Source organism: Chiloscyllium plagiosum, unplaced genomic scaffold, assembly GCF_037043375.1.
Source record: "Chiloscyllium plagiosum isolate Xiang-an unplaced genomic scaffold, Cpla_swu_hap1 HiC_scaffold_16, whole genome shotgun sequence".
Classification (NCBI taxonomy): domain Eukaryota; kingdom Metazoa; phylum Chordata; class Chondrichthyes; order Orectolobiformes; family Hemiscylliidae; genus Chiloscyllium; species Chiloscyllium plagiosum.
The window spans coordinates 6,854,126-6,877,843 of record NW_028270154.1 but is presented as its reverse complement, the minus strand read 5'-3'; the positions used below and the strand labels follow the sequence as shown (position 1 = coordinate 6,877,843).

Genomic DNA, 23,718 nt, shown 5'->3' with positions numbered 1-23,718 from the left:
TGTCACAGTCGAAGATTCTCATTCTTATGTGTCCAAAGGTGACGCTCAAAAATTGGATGTTTTGTTGAATTTCAGCATTGATGTAGGTAAGGGAAAGGTTCCATGTAGAGGGAGGATATTTTCTATTAATCTTAATGATGGGATGGACCAGAACTCAATCTGGGACAGGTTGGTATAGGTTTTGAGACCAATTAATGCCTTTGCGGAAGCATGCCAAATAAGTGAGGCCTGAAGATTCCCTTCTTGAGAGAGTAGAGATGACATTGTTACCCACAGAATTAGGTTCCACAAGCAAGGTCAGTGTCTGTAATTTTCTTCTTGGTTATCAACCAGTTGAAGTAGGCAACGTCCACACCGCTGGGCAACTTGCTCTTGACAGGATGAAGAACGGTGATGGTGCACATGGAGAAAAGGGTGGGGTGATAACACATTTCAGCTTGTTTTCTATCTTGACCTCAAAGGATTCTATCACATCACCAATGGTGAGGACAGACACCGACATCTTGTCATGGAAGAAATGGAGGATATTGATGAATTTCACTGAACAACTGACCTTTGACAGGACCTTCCATATCACTTTCCAATTGACTGAGTCAAAGGCCTTGGTCAGATTGATGAAGGTCATATATAGTGGTTGGTGTTGTTCCTGGCATTTCTCTTGGAGCTGCTGAAAATCACGGCTCCAGTTCCACGGTTTAGTCAGAAGCCATACTGGCTTTCAGGAAGGATTTCCTCCAAGTCTGGGAGGAGACTGCAACCTACCCACATTGCCAACTGAAGGACTTTGCCAAGCTCCCCGACCCCATCCCTTGTGTATCCAACTTGCTCGCAAGGTTTTTTCCATCTCAACATCCTAAGGTGCTTTCTCCAACCACATCCACAAGAGAGTGATTCCTGAACACCTTCCCACCTTTTTCCCTCTGCTCCAACCCCTCAGACCCCCAGTCTCTCACCCACATCCGACTTTGTCTAAAAGAGCAAACATGACATTGAGTACAAGAGTTAGCAGGTCATGTGACAGTAGTATAGGACTTTGGTTCATCCACATTTGGAATACTGTGTACAGTTCTGGCGACATTACCATAAGAATGTGGATGCTTTGAAGAGAGTGCAGAGAAGGTTCGCCAGGATGTTGCCTGGTATGGAGGGTGCTAGCTATGAAGAGAGGTAGAGTAGATTAGGATTATTTTCATTTGAAAGACAGAGGTTGAGGGGGGAAACTTGATGGAGGTTGACAAAATCATGAGAGATATAGACAGGGTGGGTAGCAAGAAGCTTTCTCCCCACCAGAGTGGGGGACTCAATTACTAGGGGTCACGAGTTCAAGGTGAGAGGGGAAACGTTTAAGGGAAATATGCGCGGAAAGTTCTTTATTCAAAGTGGTGGGTGCCTGGAACGTGTTGCCAGCAGAGTGGTAGAGGTGGGCACAATAGAGTAATTTAAGATTTATCTAGAGAGATAGATGAATGGGCAGGGAGCAGAGGGATACAGATCCTTGGAAAATAGGCAATAGGTTTAAATAGAGGATCTGGATTAGCACAGGGTTGGAGAGTCAAAGGGCTTATTCTTTGTTCTAAAGACTGACCAGATTATACTGTTGTATAAAAACAAAGAAAATAACACTTCACTGAAGTAGGGAATCACATTGTAAATAATATTAAGAGTTGCACATTCCACAATTATAGACTTTACGTACTTACCTATATTCTGCAGTTGATCACTGAAGTAAAGGCAGATTCAGTCTGCACAAAGTACTGTTCAAAACTAAGGTAATTTATAAGTTACAAAATATGAAAATAAAGCAAAGAGCAGAGCAAAATAAAAAAAAAGGATGCTTACCTCATCAGGAATCAGCTTCTTAAAAGTCTGCAGTTTGGAAGTAAATAGAAAGAAAAACAGATAAGTGTCTGTCCACCACCAAAAGGAAAATACAGCTCAGAAAATACCCAAGAAACAAGTTAGCAAAAAAAAAACACCATCACCCTTTTACTCGATAGCATCAGGAAGAGTCACCACTTCAGCACAAATGCATAGCTAGCAGGACAGAGTTAAAGGAAGGGACAGAGCACCTGGTGAATATTTTTTCCTCTTATGAATATTCCGTTAGCTTCACAAAATTTTTTTCAGTCCAATCTTACAGCCTGCCACCTGTCTTCGCACATATTTCTTTTCTTTCAGTCTGAACTATCTTTGACTTTTTAACTTAACCATGAATGGTAGATTAATCCCTTATAACATTTCTTTTCTGCTGCAATTAATCTATTTAATGCTTTCTGGAATATTCCTTTAAAGGTTTGCCACTGCATCTCATTAGGCCGATCGCTTAACATAAACATCCTGCTCACTTTCACTAGCTCTGCTCTCATGCACTCATAACTGACGTTGTTTAAATTCAAAATTGTCTTGAATTTCTTTCCCTTAAAAACTGCATGCTACCCAGGGGCACTTTCAACTATGGGTCAGGAATTAATTTTTTCACATTAGTAAAAACCAAGTTTAATCTATCCTGCTCTCTGATTGGTGCAGTAATATGCTGATCTATGAAATTGTCCTATATGAACAAATAACAAAAGTAGGTCACTCAGCCCTTTGAGCCTGCCTTGCCAATCCATAAGGTCATGGCTGATTTGATTTCAACCATAACTACACTGTCCTGCATGTCCCTGATAACTTTTCATCCCCTTGAAAATTGAGAATCTATCTACCTCTGCAGTAAAATATTTCAAGATTCATTATCCACTGCCGTTTAAGAAAGGGACTTCCAAAGACTCCCAACTCTCAGAAACAACTGTTTCATGTTATTTTAAATGGGCGCCGCCTTATTTTTAGACCATGGCCCTTAGTTTTTGGTTCTCCAAGAAAAGGAAAGATGCTTTCCACATCCACCTGGTCAAGTTCCCTCAGAAGCTGCATGTTTCAATTAAGTCATCTCTGACTGTTCTAAACTCCAGAGGATACAGGCCTAGCCTGTTTAGCCATTCTACATAAGGCAATCTATTCATCCCAGATATTAGCTTTGTACATCTTCCCTGAACTGTTTTTAACACATTAACATCCTTCCCCAAGTAGGGTACACAACACTCCAAATGTGATCTCACCAATACCCTAAATAACTGAAAACATTCCATAAGCTCCTCATTTTAATTACTTTTCTCATCTGACTTTTCCAGTCTACATGTAGATTAAAATCTCCCACAATAATTGCTGCATCTTTTTGACAAACTTCCATTATTTTTTCCTTGATACAGGCTCTTGAGTAGAACCAGGGTATGAAACTTCCACAAGTGATCTCTTGACTTTAACATTCTTCATCTCTGTCCAGACTGGTTACTTTTCTGGTTTACTGAATTTAGGTCATCCTTTCCTGTTGTGCGAATGTCTTCTTTAATTAATGGAGTCACACCTCCATCTTTTCCTAGGTTCCAGTCCATACTAGGTTTCATACACCTTTCAATATTCAGCTCCCAATCTCAGTCATTCTGCAGCTATACCTCAGTCATGGCCAATAGATCATATGTACTTGCTTGAATTTAAACTACAAGTTCATCTGTTTTTTCAAATGCCATATGCATTCAAACACTATACCTTTTGTCCTTTTATTATTTTCGTCACCTCTAGTCTCATCTGATTTATTCTTCAATCTATAGTCTATCATTGTTTATCATTTTCCACATGAAGATCTCCCTCGGTTGTCTTCACTCACTCTTTGATTCATCGCAACCTCCCAAATCCTACTTACCACACAGTTTGTGTCCCCCCCATGAACGTGAACCCTCTTTTCCCACATCGGTCTTTCAGCCATGTGACTCTCGAAGATTGTTTACATATGCCAATTTGCACATTGATCAGGTATTAATCCACAGATTACCACCTTTGAGGTTCACCTTCCTAACTTAGTATCTAGCTCCTTATACTGGCTATGTAGAATCTCTCTCCTAGATCTATCAATGCCACTGCTTCTTACATGGACCATAACAACTGGATATTCCCTCTCCTACTGCAAGTACTTTAGTTAAATGATGAAACTCAGGAGTTTAAAACTAGATGACATAATTTTAAGATGAGAGGGACTGCAGGGCCAACTTTTTCACTCACAGGGTAGCTTGTATGGGGAGTGAACTTCCAGAGGAACTGGTAGATGCTGGTACAGTTACAACATTTGAAAGACATTTGTTTCAGTGCATGAATAGGAAATGTTGAGGGATTTGGGGCCAAAAGCAGGAAAATGGGATGAATTAGTTTGGGGAACTTGGTTGGCATGGATGAATCGGACCTCAGGGTCTGTTTCTGTGCTGTATGAATTTATGGCTTGATTTATCAGTCATTTTACACACCTATCTATACTACTGACGATGCTATCAACCTTTGCAATTATTTGCAAAATTGGTTGCATTGGTTTCAACTGTGCTGAAAAAAAATTAATAAATATGGTGAAAAGTTAAGGTCCCTGCAGGAATCATCTTGGGACAGTAGTAATCACTTCCTCCCAAACCCAATTCATTATCCCCTATTCCCTGACTTTAACCATCTAACCAATCCATTGAGCAAGTCAACAACTTATTTTTCGTGCCTTATGCTTTAACTTTAGTAAATAGTTTCTTGCATGGAGCTTAACATTTTTGTGGACTTCCAGAAGGTTTTTAAATCAATAGACAATCCTTGGTTCTCTAAATTTTTTTCTGAAAAATTTAAATCAGCTTCATTAAACGTGAATTACCATTTACACATTACCAGCTAATCAGGTCAGTCAGTCCGTCCGTCAGTCAGTCTTTAATAAAACATTAATGCCCACAACCCAATGTTAATCTGAAAGGACTATGATTTCCTTATATTTTTCTTTCTTGCATTGTTTAAACAAGGAGGTTCCTTATAGAATAAGCTGTTAAATGTTTCAGTGAACATAGTAGAAACACTTAATTTATTTAAGACACTCGTGAAAACATTGCCCACAATATAAATTACATCAAGTACCAATGGCATTAGAAGCAGTGGCAACTTGCTTCCACCAGAGGGCGTTGGTGCATTTGAAACATAGAAATGTCCCACAAAAATATTTCATGTTTGGTGTTCGATTTTCTTTCCCTGCACAACTGATGGATACATTTATAAAGAAAGTGAACAGACAGATTGGTCATCAGAACAAATTGCCAGTCAAAATCAAAACTGGCCTGGTGAAACGACTACTTCAACCTATCAATCTGCCAGACAAATTAGTGTTCAACATAGTGGATGCAATGTTGACCAGCAAGTCTGAGAGACTTCACTAACATAAAATACTGCAGACCCAGAAAACATGAAATAAAACAGAAATTTATGAACTCAGGAAAACAGGCAACACCTGAAAAAGGAACAGAATTAGTGCTTTTCATCAATGAATGTGATGAAGGCCAAGTGACCTGTAAGTTTAACTCTGTTTCACTCTCCACAAAAGGGGTTGTTGTGGTGCTCTCCCTATCTCCGAGCCAAGAGGCCTGGGTTCAACTCCCATCTGCTTCAGAGATGTGTTAAAACATAGCTGAACATACTGATTTAAAAAATACAATTCTCCACCGACGCTGCTGGAGTATTTCCAGCATACTCTATTTATATGATCCAGTTCACCAACTTTGCTTTCAATTGCCCACGTGGTTCAGTTGATGACATTTCCATCTACTGCACTTTCAAAACCCAGTACAGGAACTTCAGACAGAAGTTACATCAAGTGCCATGCTGATTAGTTACTCAAAGATCATAATATTCTCCGAGATCCTGTGGCACATAATTAACTGTCTATGAATAGACAAATAATAAATGCACAATGCAATGCATTCCATTTGCATTTCTGGAAAGTGACTTGTAAACAAATGCTTTATTTTTATTTTGTAAAATTTTAAATATTATTATTCTCAATATAGTTTTACAGTAAGGCAGAACTTGAAGATTTAGAGTCAGGGAGATATACAGCACGGAAAAAGACCCTTCTGTCCAACTCGTCTATGCCAGATATCCCAACCTCATCTAGTCCCATTTGCCAGCACTTGGCCCATATCCCTCTAAACCTTTCCTATTCATATACCCTGATGCCTTTTAAATGTTGCAATTGTACCAGCCTCCACCACTCACTCTGGTGCTCATTCCATACATGTACCATCCTCTATGTGAAAAGGTGCCCCCTTAGGTCCCTTTTATATCTTTCCTCTCTCGCCCTAAACCTATGGTCTCTGGTTCTGGACTCACCCAACCCAGGGAAAAGACTCTGTCTATTTATCCTATCCATGTCCCTCATGATTATATAAACCTCATATACGTCACCCCCTCAGCCTTTGACACTCCAGGGAAAACAGCCTCAGCCTATTGAGCCTCTCCCTATACCTCAAATCCTCCAACCCTGGCAACGTCCTTGTAAATCTTTACCGACCCCTTTCAAGTTTCACAACGTCCTTCCGATAGGAAGGAGACCAAACTGCACGCAATATTCCAAATGTGGCCTAACCAATGTCCTGTACAGCCGCAACATGACCTCCTAACCCCTATACCCTATGCTCTGACCAATAAAGGAAAGCATACCAAACGCCTTTTTTACTATCTTATCTACCTGCGACTCTACTTTCAGGAGATAGAAACCTTGAAGTGCAGGTTTCTTTGTTCAGAAACACCCCCCAGGACCTTACAATTAAGTGTACAAGTCCTGCTAAGACTTGCTTTCCCAAAATGCAGCACCTCGCATTTATCTAAATTGAACTTCATCTGTCACTCAGCCATTGATCCATCTGATCAAGATCCAGTTTAAAAATAAGTCACATGAAATGTTTTCTTGTTGCACTAATCTGGACAGATGGAAGAAATTAGCTTGAATTTTCTAGAGTAGGAACAGGCTATTGAATCGAATGAACAGTCATAGAATCATAGATGTACAGCACAGAAACAGACCCTTCGGTCCAACCCGTCCATGCCGACCAGATATCCCAACCCAATCTAGTCCCACCTGCCAGCACTCGGCCCATATCCCTCCAAACCCCTCCTATTCATATACCGATCCAGATGCCTTTTAAATGTTGCAATTGTACTAGCCTCCACCACATCCTCTGGCAGCTCATTCCACACACATCCCACCCTCTCCGTGAAGAGGTTGCCCCTTAGGTCCCTTTTATATCTTTCCCTTCTCACCATAAACCTATGCCCTCTAGTTCTGGACTCCCTGACCCCAGGGAAAAGATTTTGTCTATTTATCCTATCCATGCTCCTCATAATTTTATAAACCTCTATAAGGTCACCCCTCAGCCTCCGATGCTCCAGGGAAAACAGGTCCCAGCCTGTCCAGCCTCTCCCCATAGCTCAAGTCCTCCAATCCTGGCAACATCCTTGTAAATCTTTTCTGAACCCTTTCAAGTTTCACAACATCTTTCCGATAGGAAGGAGACCAGAATTGCAGGCAATATTCCAAAAGTGGCCAAACTAATGTCCTGTACAGATGCACCATGACCTCCCAACTCCTGTACTCAATACTCTGACCAATAAAGGAAAGCATACCAAATGCCTTCTTCACTATCCTATCTACCAGCGACTCCACTTTCAAGGAGTCATGAACCTGCACTCCAAGGTCTCTTTGTTCAGCAACACTCCCTAGGACCTTACCATTAAGTGTATAAGTCCTGCTAAGATTTGCTTTCCCAAAATGCAGCACCTCACATTTATCTAGATTAAACTCTATTTGCCACTTCTCAGCCCATTGGCCCATCTGGTCCAGATCCTGTTGTAATCTGAGGTAACCTTCTTTGCTGTCCACTACACCTCCAATTTTGGCGTCATCTGCAAACTTACTAACTGTACCTCTTATGCTCGTATCCAAATCATTTTATGTAAATGACAAAAAGTAGAGGGCCCAGCACCGATCCTTGTGGCACTCCACTGGTCACAGGCCTCCAGTCTGAAAAACAACTCTCCACCACCACCCTCTGTCTTCGACCTTTGAGATAGTTCTGTATCCAAATGGCTAGTTCTCCCTGTATTCCATGAGATCTAACATTGTTAATCAGTCTCCCATGGAGAACCTTGTTAATGCCTTACTGAAGTCCATATAGATCACATCTATTGCTCTGCCTTCATCAATTCTCTTTGTTACTTCTTCAAAAAACTCAATCAAGTTTGTGAGACATGATTTCCCAAGCACAAAGCCATGTTGACTATCCCTAATCAGTCCTTGCCCTTCCAAATACATATACATCCTGTCCCTCAGGATTCCCTCCAACAACTTGCCCACCACCGAGGTCAGGCTCACTAGTTTATAATTCCCTGGCTTGTCCTTACCACCTTTCTTAAACAGTGGCACCACATTAGCCAACCTCCAGTCTTCCAGCACCTCACCTGTGACTATCGATGATACAAATATCTCAATAAGAGGCCCAGCAATCACTTCCTTAGCTTCCCAGAGTTCTAGGGTACACTTGATTGGATCGTGGGGATTTATCCACATTTATGCATTTCAAGACATCCAGCACTTCCTCCTCTGTAACATTGACACTTTTCAAGATGTCACCATCTATTTCCCTAAATTCTATATCTTCCATGTCCTTTTCCACAGTAAATACTGATGCAAAATACACATTTAGTATCTGCCCCATCTCCTGAGGCTCCACGCAAAGGCCTATTGTCTCCCTACTTATCCTTTTGTCCTTAATGTATTTGTAAAAACCCTTTGGATTCTCCTTAACCCTATTTGCCAAAGCTATCTTATGTCCCCTTTTTGCCCTCCTGATTTCCCTCTTAAATATATTCCTACTGTCTTTATACTCTAAGGATTCACTCAATCTATCCTGTCTATACTTGACATATACTTCCTTGTTTTTATTAACCAAACCCTCAATTTCTTTAGTCATCCAGCATTCTCTGTACCTACCAGCCTTTCCTTTCACTCAAACAGGAATATACTTCCTCTGGACTCTTGTTATCTCATTTATGAAGGCTTCCCATTTTCCAGCCGTCCCTTTACCTGTTATCATAATGAATGGCGGAGCAGGCATGAAGGGCCAAATGGCCTCCTCCTCATAGAACAATACAATGTTTCTAACACCAGATTTCAAAGGGAGTACTGTATACTGCATTAAAAAAAAGTTTGATTGGTTGGCTAGTCAATTCTGTTCAGTCTACGCTTGCTGTGGCAAATACATCAGGGAGCTATTGAGGTGGGGGAATACAGTGTTCTCTACCTTTTTGCAAATTCAAAGAGGTGTAATATCTGCAGATGTCCCTTTTGCCCATTCAGGACAGAACCATGTCTATGAACATACGTAGCTTCCAGCAAGAGCAAGAAAGCCACATTGTGAACCAAACTGATAAATTACATTGATAGTCTAAATATTAACACACACAGGATTGTTTGACAAGTGCTTTTCCGATGACAACTAATGCTCGAAGCTACATTCTAAGAGTATTCTAAGCACAGGCTAGTTGTTTGTTATAAAAGTCAGTACCTTGCCTACTGCAATCGGCCAAAGGAACACATCATTTGATACAATTCACCAGTCTTTGGGATTTACGACCTACAAATCTGTCATTGAATTGGCACTGAAATTCACAGACCACATTACTCATATCGAGGCAGGGGAGGGAGGAATAAGAGATGGACCAGGCGAAGGCAAGACTGGCATAGAATGTGGAAGCAAAATAGATAAACTTTTCCTATTCCAGACGAGAGAAGAAATCAGCAATGATGATGTCATCGATTTACCAGAGAAAGTGTTGTGCGTGGGAGCTGGAGTAACATTCCATGTACCCAACAAAGAGACAGGCACTCATGGTTACCCCTTTGATCCGAAGCAAGAGGAGTTAAAAGAGTTGTTCATAGTGAGGACAAACTCAGCCAGGTAGAGGAGGTTGCTGGGAGACGGGAATCATTCAAGCCCTTTTTCCAGGATGCAGCAGAGATCCTGGAGGCCATCCTGATCATTGGATCAGTCTAGAAAATCTCATCTGATCCCTCTTCAATGCACTTTCTAAAGCGTGGTGCACACAATTAAACAATGAATTCTAGCTTAGGACTAGTCTGTGTTCAAAGAAGCTGTATCAGACCTTCCATGCTGTGAATGACATCTCTATCAATAAAGCTGATGATTTCAATTTTTTTTTGGAGGGGTCTTCTGGACACCTTAATTCCTTTCTCATTCCTTAAAATGTGGCTTTTATCTCCAGGAAGGTACCTTTTCCTGATGTAGCAATTAGTGATTTTTGAGAAGATTAGTAGCTCAGATTGATGATTAGTATGTAAGTTAGCTCGCTGAGCTTGAAGGCTTGTTTTCTGATGTTTCGTCACCATTGTGTTTATCCAACCCGAACTATGGGTCTGCTATGTAGATGTGGGAGGAGAACGACAACAGACCCCCATTCCTAGACGTGACAGCTGAACGTACAGTTAACTTAGAGCTTCAAACCAGAGTCTACAGAAAAACACACAGGATCAAATACTTAACTTCAGAAGTAATCATGCCAACACCCACAAACAGAGCTGCATAAAGACATTATTTCAATGAGTTACATCACACTGCAGCACCCAAGAATTACAAAAAGCAGAAGAAAAATATCTATACAACATTTAAGAAAAACAGGTACCCAATAAACACAATCCGTCAATTCCTCAGAAACAAACCCAAACAAGCAGACAAAATGCTCCCAAAAACTATAACCTCATTACCTGAAATCAAAGACACATCAGAAATGACTTCCAGACTACTCGGCATCAAGATAGTCCACAAATCTGCCAACACATTTAAACAACGACTAGCGAGCCTAAAAGGATTAAGTAGATCCACCAGCAAAACTAATGTAATTTACCAAGATACCATGCAAGGAAGAGTATAAAGAAAGTAGGAGTATACTTAACCGGGAAATCAGGAGGGCAAAACAAGGACATGAGATAGCTTTGGCAAATAGAATTAAGGAGAATCCAAAGGGTTTTTACAAATATATTGAGGACAAAAGGGTAACGAGGGAGACAATAGGGCCCCTCAAAGATCAGCAAGGCGGCCTTTGTGTGGACTCTCAGAAAATGGGGGAGATACTAAATGAATATTTTGCATCAGCATTTACTGTGGAAAAGGATATGGAAGATACAAACTGCAGGGAAATAGATGGTGACATCTTGCAAAATGTCCAGATTACAGAGGAGGAAGTGCTGGATGTCTTGAAATGGTTTAAGGTGGATAAATCCCCAGGACCTGATCAGGTGTACCTGAGAACTCTGTGGGAAGCTAGGGAAGTGATTGCTGGGACTCTTGCTGAGATATTTGTATCATCGATAGTCACAGGTGAGGTGCTGGAAGACTGGAGGTTGACAAACGTGGTGCCACTGTTTAAGAAGGGCGGTAAAGACAAGCCAGGGAACTGTAGACCAGTGAGCCTGACCTCGGTAGAGGGCAAGTTGTTGGAGGGAATCCTGAGGGACAGGATGTACATGTATTTGGAAAGGCAAGGACTGATTCGGGAAAGTCAACATGGCTTTGCGCGTGGGAAATCATGTCTCACAAACTTGATTGAGTTTTTTGAAGTAACAAAGAAGATTGATGAGGGCAGAGCAGAAGATGTGATCTATATGGACTTCAGTAAGGCATTTGACAAGGTTTCCCACGGGAGACTGATTAGCAAGGTTAGAACTCATGGAATACAGGGAGAACTAGCCATTTGGATACAGAACTGGCTGAAAGGTCGAAGACAGAGAGTGGTGGTGGAGGGTTGTTTTTCCAGACTGGAGGCCTGTGTCCAGTGGAGTGCCACAAGGATCGGTGCTGGGTCCTCTACGTTTTGTCATTTACATAAATGATTTGGATGCGAGCATAAGGGGTACAGTTAGTAAGTTTGCAGATGACACCAAAATTGGAGGTGGTGTAGTGGACAGCGAAGAGGGTTACCTCAGACTCCAACAGGATATGGACCAGATGGGCCAATGGGTTGAGAAGTGGCAGGTGGAGTTTAATTCAGCTAAATGGCAGGTGCTGCATTTTGGGAAAGCAAATCTTAGCAGGACTTATACACTTAATGGTAAGGTCCTAAGGAGTGTTGCTGAACAAAGTGACCTTGGAGTGCAGGTTCATAGCTCCTTGAAAGTGGAGTCGCAAGTAGATAGGATAGTGAAGAATACGTTTGGTATGCTTTCCTTTATTGGTCAGAGTATTGAGTACAGGAGTTGGGAGGACAGGTTACGGCTGTACAGGACATTGGTTAGGCCACTGTTGGAATAATGCATGCAATTCTTGTCTCCTTCCTATCGAAAAGATGTTGTGAAACTTGAAAGGGTTCAGAAAAGATTTACAAGGATGCTGCCAGGGTTGGAGGATATGAGCTACAAGGAGAGGCTGGACAAGCTGGGTCCTGTTTTCCCTGGAGCGTCGGAGGCTGAGGGGTGACCTTATAGAGGTTTATAAAATTATGAGGAGCATGGATAGGATAAATAGACAAAATCTTTTCCCTGGGGTCAGGGAGTCCAGAACTAGAGGGCATAGGTTTATGGTGAGAGGGGAAAGATATAAAAGAGACCTAAGGGGCAACCTCTTCATGCAGAGAGTGGTACCTTATGGAATGAGCTGCCAGAGGAAGTAGTGGAGGCTAGTACAATTGCAACATTTAAGAGGCATTTGGATGGATATATGAATAGCAAGGGTTTGGAGAGATATGGGCTGGGTGCTGGCAGGTGGGACTAGATTGGGTTGGGATATCTGGTCAGCATGGATGGGTTGGACCGAAGGGCCGGTTTCCATGCTGTATATCTCTAGGACTCTATGAACTGTAAAAGAAAAAACACTACATCGGACAAACTAGCAGGAAACTTGCCACCAAAAGACATGACCCACCATCACTAGTTTCTATACATACAGACAAAGAAGGACACCATTTTGACTGGGTCAACACACACATCCTAGGACAGACAAAGCAAAGACACGCATGAGAATTCTTAGAGGCATGGCATTCTAACCAGTACTCCATCAATAAACACATTGATTTAGATCCTATCTACATTTCCTTGAGAAAAATAACCAGAAATGACATCACCCATCTAAACAAACCAAGACATATAAATAGCGAGGCGAGATATACCACCAGTGCTTCACCAGAGATTCTCACTGGTGTTACCTAGTATGGTGACGAAATGTCTTAAAACAAACATTCAAGCTCAGCAAGTTAACTTACATACTGATGTAGCAATACTTATGTAACATAAAAAAACTAGGTGTGGATAACATGGCATTAATAAAGCCAATGGTATGTCTATCATAGTCAATAATAGATACAGATATTCCATTCACAGGCACACTTATGTTTGGGCTTATATTAAGCTAATTAGTTGCAAAGAACTGCATGCTTCTTTTGGTGCACCATGCTTCAAACTATCCAATGTAAGATGGCTTAATGCTCTTACATACTATGTAGAATAATATCATAAGCATCTCTCTAAAAAGGTACTGACATACTGACCATCTGATTTACAATCAACATTCCTCTCTGAGATGGTGTCTACAAGTGTTCCCAACAACATTTGGTTTTATTCCTTTTTGTTCTCGACTGCGAGGACCTATTTTCATTACTTCACACCTTATATTTACACCCAGTTTACAATTTTGTTTCTCTTTCACCCAACTGGCAAACCCTTTATCCTTTGCACCAGGTATATACACCATCTGTCCCCTCTTGCTCCTGCTCCATCTCTGTCAAAAGTATAAAAAATAGCATTCCAACTCCTTTCAGTGCTGAACTCCTATCAGATTGGAAATGTTCATTGTGTCTCTCTGTACATCTGCTGAGTTTCTCTTGTAATTTCTGCATTTCACTGCTTTTATTTCAGATTTCCAATATCTTTATTACTTTATCAGCCATCAATCAACTAGATTATGCTGCTTTTCAGTCAAAGGAAATTGCGGAGGAGTAAATAACACTGTTTAAAATAAACAAATGGAATAATTCTGCAAAGAAAAAATTGCTTGGTATTTCTACATCACTTTAAAGGGTACTCCACTGCTTGTAAAGTGCGTTTGGACTAACCCAAGAACACGGAAAGAATTATACAAATGCCTTGCATTTCCAGCAAGAGCTTGAACTCCACCAAGAACACTAGCAGAAAATTTCTCAGAAGAACAGCAACACAGGCTGAGCTCATAGTCCTGCAACAGTAGCAGCATGAAGCAACATTAATTTGTTCGGATAGTAAGTTTGCAGTCTTTGCTACAGTATTTAGACTAAGTGGTACAAGACCATACTTTTTTTCCAGACAACAGGTAAGTAATCTAATTTATGACAAATGCTTCAGGTTCAGTGCTTGACTTGATCCGTCAGTCATGGGAATATCAGGCCTATGCATCTCTCTGCCACTGAAATTCATATACCACTTTTGAGTGTTTGGCAAAATGTGTTTTTGGTTTGACAGCACTGCCCTGTTAGAATATAACACTCAAGAGTTACCCCAATCAGAGCAGTCCTCATGTGCATTCTCACCAACGGGCCCCAATACCACCACTTTCTAATAAGATAAGCAACCAACCTACCTCCAGTTACCCTGGAAGAGCACAGTATTCCAAAGATTTTGAGCAGTAAATGAAGCAAGCCATTTCATACTGCTACTATGCTGTGGCAACTCCTTGACCAATGTCGACTTGCCAGTCAGTGCCCTTTACTCCTACAGGACAATTGGCAGTATTGTAATCTTGTCCTGATCTGTGCAAGACAAGTTTCAACTGCAAGTTTCCTTTCTCAGCAATGCTCACCTCCCTCATGTCCTAATAAGGGGCAAATGTATAAACTGTCCCCATTCCAATTAGAACTTTCTCAGGCATTTTTAAGCAGACAGTAGTGGGTGCCATGGTCACAATAAAAAGCTAATTGGTGCTTGCTGGAAAATGCAGATAACACAAATGATTCATACATCCTTGTTTTACCAGATGTTTTCAAGCAAGACCCTTGTGACAACTTGACCTGAGCCTGACCAAGACTTCAGTCCAACAGCCTGATCATTGTATTTCAGTTCTGAAGTTACACAGGCTGACAGTATGAAAGCATCCTCATATCAGAAATCTGCCTTCCTCTTCATGCTTTGGAAGCCAAACAGCAAGGTGAAATATTTAATGAAAACTGTTTTTTAAAAAGCCAATTAAAACATGACACTTATTTAAAAAAAGACTTGAATTTAAAAAAAGCACAGAAGTAATAAAATAAACAGCGGCTACTTAGAAATTCAAACACACCCTGTCTGAGCACATGTTGACAGAATGACTCATCTGTTTAAAAGATTTTCAATTTGAGAATGAATGAATCTGCTGTGCCTGTGCAGAGCACTGACTGTGTCTCACAACAGGAAGATGGGTCATTTACCATTCTGTGCATAATCCCAGGAAAGAAACAGAAACAACATTATTCCTTTTCCCTCAATGTCTTCACCCAAGAGGAAAAAATGCAAATGGAAAACTTTAAATACAAAAATAGAAGACTGATATTACACTCAAAATCTGCACGTGAACATAGGCAATTAGCTACAGTCGACACAAAACCTTAGGCATCTCTATTACAGAGAAACAACTAGACCCGTCTGCTTGAGTGAATATCACTCAGTACAGAGCAAGGTGAGGAGACTGACCCCCATGAACAATCAGTCTGCACAAGGATTGTATCAGCTCTCTTGGCGTCATTCTGCATTTTACTAGCCATTAGTCTCATTCGTCAACTGAGATGACCAACCCCTCTAGGCACTGTTTCCAGATGAGGTGTTAAAACGTTAGATATTAAAAAGATCTTTCATGAAATGACCTATGCATAGAATCATATAGCACAGGAAGAGGTTATTCAGCTCATTGTGCTAGCAACCCTCCAATTAGCCCCATCTTCTGTCTTCCAAAATACATGCAATACAGTAATGCCTGCGCAGAGAGAATCTCTTGTCCCAGCTAACAATAAATGAATTTGCAGGCAGTAGTGATACCACATATCTGTCCTTCTTTGCACTTGGACAGATGAAACAATGACCAAAGGTGAAACAATCAAAACTGGGAACATACATAGGGCTGGGGGAAGCAATGGGTTAATGGTATTATCGATGGACTATTAATCAAGAGCGTCAGGTAACGTTTTTGAAATCTGCCTTGAATCCCACCATCTCAGATGATGGATAACAATCTGGGATTAAGAGTCTAATGATGACCTTGAAACCATAGTTTTGTTTCCCAAAAACTATCTGGTTCACTAATGTATTTTATGGAAGGAAACTGCCATTTCTCCCTAATCTGATTCTAGATCCATATTAATGTGGTTAACTCTTAACTGCCCTCTGGGATGGGCAATAAGTGCTGGGCTAGTCAGTGACAGCCTCATTCCATGAATGAATTTTTTAAAATTCAAAATGTAGGACGGAGATAAGTTACTCAGATGGGGAGAAACAAGGCTTGGAGAAATTTGAAACCAGATTTTTTTGAAAACCAGTCATTGTAGCTTATTCCTGTTCAATTATATCAACTGACTCAACACCAACAGGAAATCAAAGCTGTAAACCTACTGTTTTAAGTGGTTTAGTCAACGAGGTAAAAACAATGACTGCAGACGCTGGAAACCAGATTCTGGATCAGTGGTGCTGGAAGAGCACAGCAATTCAGGCAGCATCCGACGAGCAGCAAAGTCGACGTTTCGGGCAAAAGCCCTTCATCAGGAATAAAGGCAGAGAGCCTGAAGCATGGAGAGATAAGCAAGAGGAGGATGGGGGTGGGGAGAAAGTAGCATAGAGTACAATAGGTGAGTGGGGGAGGAGATGAAGGTGATAGGTCAGGGAGGAGAGGGTGGAGTGGATAGGTGGAAAAGGAGCTAGGCATGTCGGACAAGTCCGGACAGGTCAAGGGGACAGTGCGGGCTGGAAGTTTGAAACTAGGGTGAGGTGGGGGAAGGGGAAATGAGGAAGCTGTTGAAGTCCACATTGATGCCCTGGGGTTGAAGTGTTCCGAGGCGGAAGATGAGGCGTTCTTCCTCCAGGCGTCTGGTGGTGAGGGAGCGGTGGTGAAGGAGGCCCAGGACTTCCATGTCCTCGGCAGAGTGGGAGGGGGAGTTGAAATGTTGGGCCATGGGGCGGTTTGGTTGATTGGTGCGGGTGTCTCGGAGATGTTCCCTAAAGCGCTCTGCTAGGAGGCGCCCAGTCTCCCCAACGTAGAGGAGACCGCTTCGGGAGCAACGGATACAATAAATGATATTAGTGGATGTGCAGGTAAAACTTTGATGGATGTGGAAGGCTCCTTTAGGGCCTTGGATAGAGGTGAGGGAGGAGGTGAGGGAGGAGGTGAGGGAGGAGGTGAGGGAGGAGGTGAGGGAGGAGGTGAGGGAGGAGGTGAGGGAGGAGGTGAGGGAGGAGGTGAGGGAGGAGGTGAGGGAGGAGGTGAGGGAGGAGGTGAGGGAGGAGGTGAGGGAGGTGGTGAGGGAGGTGGTGAGGGAGGTGGTGAGGGAGGTGGTGAGGGAGGTGGTGAGGGAGGTGGTGAGGGAGGTGGTGAGGGAGGTGGTGAGGGAGGTGGTGAGGGAGGTGGTGAGGGAGGAGGTGAGGGAGGAGGTGAGGGAGGAGGTGAGGGAGGAGGTGAGGGAGGAGGTTTTACAGTTCCTGCGGTGGCAGGGGAAAGTGCCAGGTTGGGAGGGTGGGTCGTAGGGGGACGTGGACCTGACCAAGTAGTCACGGAGGGAATGGTCTTTGCGGAAGGCGGCAAGGGGTGGGGAGGGAAATATATCCCTGGTGGTGGGGTCTTTTTGGAGGTGGCAGAAATGTCGGCGGATGATTTGGTTTATGCGGAGGTTTGTAGGGTGGAAGGTGAGCACCAGGGGCGTTCTGTCCTTGTTACGGTTGGAGGGGTGGGGTCTGAGGGTGGAGGTGCGGGATGTGGACGAGATGCGTTGGAGGGCATCTTTAACCACGTGGGAAGGGAAATTGCGGTCTCTAAAGAAGGAGGCCATCTGGTGTGTTCTATGGTGGAACTGGTCCTCCTGGGAGCAGATATGGCGGAGGCGGAGGAATTGGGAATACGGGATGGCATTTTTGCAAGAGATAGGGTGGGAAGAGGTGTAATCTCTTGCAAAAAATGTCAGTGTCAAGTCAGTCGTCACTAATGGAGATGGAGAGGTCCAGGAAGGGGAGGGAGGTGTCAGAGATGGTCCAGGTAAATTTAAGGTCAGGGTGGAATGTGTTGGTGAAGTTGATGAATTGCTCAACCTCCTCGCGGGAGCACGAGGTGGCACCAATGCAGTCATCAATGTAGCGGAGGAAGAGGTGGGGAGTGGTGCCGGTGTAATTACGGAAGATCAACTGTTCTACGTAGCCAACAAAGAGACAGGCATAGCTGGGGCCCATACGTGTGCCCATGGCTATCCCTTTGGTCTGGAGGAAGTGGGAGGATTCAAAGGAGAAATTGTTAAGGTGAGGACCAGTTCGGCCAAACGAATGAGTGTCAGTGGAAGGGTACTGTTGGGGACGTCTGGAGAGGAAAAAACGGAGGGCTTGGAGGCCCTGGTCATGGCGGATGGAGGTGTAGAGGGATTGGATATCCATGGTGAAGAGGAGGCGTTGGGGACCGGGGAAACGGAAGTCTTGGAGGAGGTGGAGGGCATGGGTGGTGTCTCTAACGTATGTGGGGAGTTCCTGGACTAGGGGGGATAGTTCAGTGTCGAGGTAGGTAGAGATGAGTTCAGTGGGGCAGGAGCATGCTGAGACAATGGGTCGGCCAGGGTGATCAGGCTTGTGGATCTTGGGAAGGAGGTAGAACCGGGCAGTGCGGGGTTCCTGGACTATGAGGTTGGAAGCTGTGGGTGGCAGATCTCCTGAGGTGATGAGGTTCTATATGGTCTGGGAGATGGTTTGGTGATGGGGGGGTGGGGTCATGGTCGAGGGGGCAGTAGGAAGAGGTGTCCTCGAGTTGGCGTTTGGCTTTAGCGGTGTAGAGGTCAGTGCGCCAGTCTACCACTGTGCCCCCTTTATCCGCTGGCTTAATGGTGAGGTTGGGATTAGAGCAGAGGGATTGGATGGCTACATGTTGTGAGGGTGAGAGGTTGGAGTGGGGGAGGGGGTCGACAGGTTGAGGCGGTTAATGTCCCGGCGGCAGTTGGAAATGAAGAGGTCGAGGGCAGGTAATAGGCCAGCACGGGGTGTCCAGGTGGATGCAGTATGTTGGAGGTGGGCGAAGGGGTCCTCGGAAGGTGGGCGGGAGTCCTGATTGTGAAAGTAAGCTCGGAGGCAGAGGCGACGGAAGAAGTGTTCGATGTCACGGCGTGTATTAAATTCATTGATGCGTGGACGGAGGGGGATGAAGGCAAGTCTTTTGCTGAGGACTGATGGTTCGTCCTCAGTGAGTGGGAGGTCTGGAGGGATGGTGAAAACTCGGCAGGGCTGGGAGCTGGGATCTGGTGTGGGTGTGGAGCTGGGAGTGGGCCACATGGGTCTGGCTAAAAAAAAAGACTACATTTGACTACAGAGCCACTGTGGAACTCCCTCCCCAAACAGAATGTAGGAGCATTTACACCAAATGGATTGCAGTGGTTTAAGAAGGTGACTCTCCTCAATTTCCCAACTGACCATAAAGATCAGCCCAGCAAACGACACCTACACCCTGTGTGGGAATTTAAAGAAATCTGAAATTCAGTCCTGGAACTCATCCGGAAATTTCTTGCTATCTATAAAATTGCCACATGCTGTATATGAGTTTTAGATTAGATTAGAATCCCTACAATGTGGAACCAGGCCCTTCCGCCCAACAAGCCCATACTGACCCTCCAAACAGTAACCTATCCAGACCCATTTCCATCTGACAAATGCACCTAACACTATGGGCAATTTAGCATGGCCAATTCACCTAACCCACACATCTTTGGACTGTGGGATGAAACCGGAGCACCCAGGAGGAAACCCACGCAGACAGGGAGAATGTGCAAACTCCACACAGACAGTTGCCCGAGGCTGAAATCGAACCCAGGTCCCTGGTGCTGTGAGGCAGCAGTGCTAACTGCTGAGCCACCGTGCCGCCCCGTAAATACACTGCATCTTTTATGTGTAATATTCCTCTGTGGTTAATCAAGCATTTCAAATATTTTGGAGTATTTCTCCAAAATGGTGTCCCTTTCTCTCTAAAATCTGTCACTGGCTTTTTCCTTTACATGACTACAGAGAAGATTAGCATGCCCTTGCTCAAGGATGACATGCAAATTTGTGAAGCTTTCCAAATTTTGGGGTGCATGGTGGCTCAGTGGTTAGCACTGTCTCACAGCGGCAGGGACCCAGGCTTGATTCCAGCCTCAGATAATTGTCTGTGTGGAGTTTGCCCATTCTCCCGGTGTCCACATGGGTTTCCTCTGCATGCTCTGGTTTCCTCCCACAGTCCAAAGGTGTGCAGGTTAGGTGAATTGGCTTCACTAAATTGCACCACAGTGTTCAGGTATGTGTAGGTTAGGTGCATTAGTCGGGGAAATGTAGAGTTATAGGATAGGGGAATGGGTCTGGGTGGGATATTCTTCAGAAGGTCGTTGTAGATTTGTGGGGCCAAATGGCCTGTTTCCACAATGTAGGGATTCTATGATTCTTCAGACTTAAAAAGCAACTGACTGCAAATAATTCTATGTGAAAACACTGAACAGTGACAGAAAAGGGAAGCTCTAAGCATGGACAATATTTGCTGGTTCAAATGGTGAGTAACTAATTTAAAATCAATGCCTAAATGTTATCTTTTTCACACAATGACCTAGTAATTGAAATGATTGATACTTAAATTTAACCGAATGGACCGCCCAACATCCTCGGACAAGGCAAGAGGCAGTGGGATCTGCCCCCTGATCAACACCTCCTGGTGCTCAGACAGGGCAGCCCTGGCAAGTTACTGCTTCCCAGACCTAGAATATCTTACAGTAAAGTGCTGTTCCCACTATCTGCATCGCAAGTTCACCTTCACTATCCTGGCAGTAGTCTACATCCCATCATAAGCAGAAGTGAAGAGTGCACTTAAAGTATACAATGTGACAAACAATCTTGAGACAAAACACCCCAACGCTTTGTCCACCATAGTCAGTAACTTCAACCAGGCCAACCTCAAGAACAGGAGAAAGTGAGGACTACAAATGCTGGAGATCAGAGTCAAAAAGTGTGGTGCTGGATAAGCACAGCAGGTCAGGCAGCATCAGAGGAGGAGAGTTGATGTTTCGGGCATAAATCTTTCATTAGGAATGAGTGCCCACGTTCCTATTAGATTAGATTAGATTCCCAACAGTGTGGAAACAGGCCCTTCGGCCCAACAAGTCCCACACCGACCCTCCGAAGAGTTACGCACCCAGTCCCATTTCCCTCTGACTAATGCACCTAACACTACGGGCAATTTAGCATGGTCAATTCACCTGACTTGCGCATCTTTGGACTATGGGAGGAAACCGGAGCACCCGGAGGAAACCCACGCAGACACGGGGAGAACGTCTCTGTGGAGTTTGCACAGTTGCTGGAATTGAACCTGGGACCCTGGTGCTGCAAGGTGGAAGTGCTAACCACTGAGCCGTGAAGACCTTTTGCCCAAAACGTCAACTCTCTTACTCCTTGGATACTGCCTGACCTGCTGAGCTTATCCAGTGCTACACTTTGATAGCCTCAAGAATATGCCACCAAAACACCATCAATATGTCGCCTATCCCACCAGAGTTCTGAACACCCTTGACCATTGCTATACAACCAAAGATGCTGACCACTCCATCCCCCATCCACATTTTGGAAAATCAGATCACAACACTGCGCTCCTCCCACTGCCTTACAAGCGGAAATGGAAGCGTGAGGACCCAGTGCAACGTTGGGCTGAGGCAACCGAATGGCTTCTATGGCACTGCTTAGAGTCAGTGGACTGGTCCATGTTCAAGAGATCAGTGGCCAACCTAAACAAGTATGCCACCAACGTCACAGACTTCCTCAGCAAGTATATCAAGGACTGCATGTCGAAGTAGTTAATCCAAAATGTTCCTCAACCAAAAACCATGCACCAAATGAGAGATCCACTCCCTACTGATGTCCAGGTTTGAGGTGTACAAGTCAGGCAAACCTAACCTAAACAGGAAATCCAGGTACGACCTTTGTAAGACCAGAGAAGCCAAAAGGCAATACCAAAATAAGCTTGAAACCCAAACCAACCAAATGGACATCTGCTATTTGTGGTAAGGCTTATATGACACAGAGAAGCCAAGCAGAATCAGTGGATCTCCAAACGATGAGCTCAATGTTTTCTATGCTCGCTTTGAACAGAAGGTCAGTGAAACGACATCAGCTATCCCAACAGCCTCAGGTGCACCTGTACCCATGGTCACTGCTGCTGACATTAGATCACTCTTCTCCAGAGTGAACCCACGGAAAGCGATTGGCCCAGATGGAGTCCCCAGCTGTGCACTCAGATCCTGCGTGGACCAGCTGGCAAGAGTATTTGCAGACATTGTTAATCTCTCCTTACTATGATCTGAAGTCCACACCTACTTCAAAAAGACCACTATATCCTGGTACCAAAAGAATAATCATGTAGCCTGCCTCAATGACTACCACTTGGTGGCTCGGACTTTCATAATTATCTCCGACTTCCTGACCCACAGATCACAATCGGTAAGAATAGGTGACAACATAATCCACAACAGCAGAGTCCTGCAAGGATGCATATTCAGCCCCCTACTATACTCCTTATACACTCACAACCATAGGGCCAAATTCCGCCCCAACTTCATTTACAAGTTTGCTGAAGACACCACCTGTCGGTTGGATCTCGAACAATGACGAGAAGGAATACAGAAAAGGGATTGAGTACATAACGGCATTGTTTATAGCCACCAATCTCGTCAATGTCAACAAGACAAAGGAGCTGGTCGACTTCAGGAAGCAGAGTGGAGAACACGCCCCTATCTGCATCAATGGTGCTGAGGTGGAGATGGTCGAGAGTGTCAAGTTGTTGGGATGGATGATCACCGACAATCCGCCCTGGTCCACCCATGTCGATGTAAAGGTCAAGAAAGCACAGTAGCTCAGAGGTTAGCACTGTTGCCTCACCGCACCAGGGACCCAGATTCAATTCAACCCTTGGGCAACTGTGTGGAGTTTGTACATTCTCCCTGTATCTGCATGGGCTTCTTCCAGCTGCTCCAGTTTCCTCCCACAGGCCATAGATGTGTACATAAGGTAAATTGGCCACACTAAATTGCCTATAATGTCCAGGAATGTGCAGGCTAGGTAGATTAGCCATCGGAATGCAGGGTTACAGGGAATAGGGTTAGGAGATGTGTCTGGGTGGGATGATCTTCTGAGAGTTGGCATAAAATTGACGGGCCAATTGGCCTGCTTCCACACTGTAGGGATTCTAAATGATATATCTCTACTTTCTCAGGAGGGTAAGGAAATTCAGCATGCCCACCAGGACCCTTACCAATTTTTATAGACGCACCACAGAAAGTATCATATCTGGATGCATCACAGCATGGTCTGGCAACTGTTAGACCACAAGGAATTATAGAGAGTAGTGAACACAGCACAGTCCATCACGCAAACCAGCCTTTCATCCTTTGACTCCATCTACACTTCCCTCTACCCGGGAAAGCAACCAACATAATCTCTCTACACGGATGCTGCCGTACCTGCTGTGATCTCCAGCATTATTGGGTTGCAGTACAGATTCCAGCATCTGCAGTAATTTTCTTGAACATAAACAAAAATCCCTCCCACCCAAATTATACTCTCTTCCACCCTCTTGTCTG

General features: G+C 43.8%; 1 protein-coding gene and 1 pseudogene across 2 annotated transcripts in view; one reads left to right on the top strand and one right to left on the bottom strand.

Moving 5' to 3' along the window:
- diaph1 (diaphanous related formin 1) overlaps positions 1 to 23,718 on the bottom strand; it is a 359,024-nt gene that overhangs the window by 277,319 nt on the left and 57,987 nt on the right. The window contains exon 2 of one of the 2 annotated variants that reach the window (XM_087995081.1): positions 1,840 to 1,866. The exons of the other annotated variant lie outside the window; for it this stretch is intronic. Within the exon in view, the coding sequence (XP_087851207.1) occupies positions 1,840 to 1,866 (27 nt within the window). The remainder of the gene's footprint in view (positions 1 to 1,839; positions 1,867 to 23,718) is intronic. 2 annotated transcript variants of the gene reach the window in all.
- On the top strand, positions 20,092 to 20,190 carry LOC122557006 (U6 spliceosomal RNA; annotated as a pseudogene).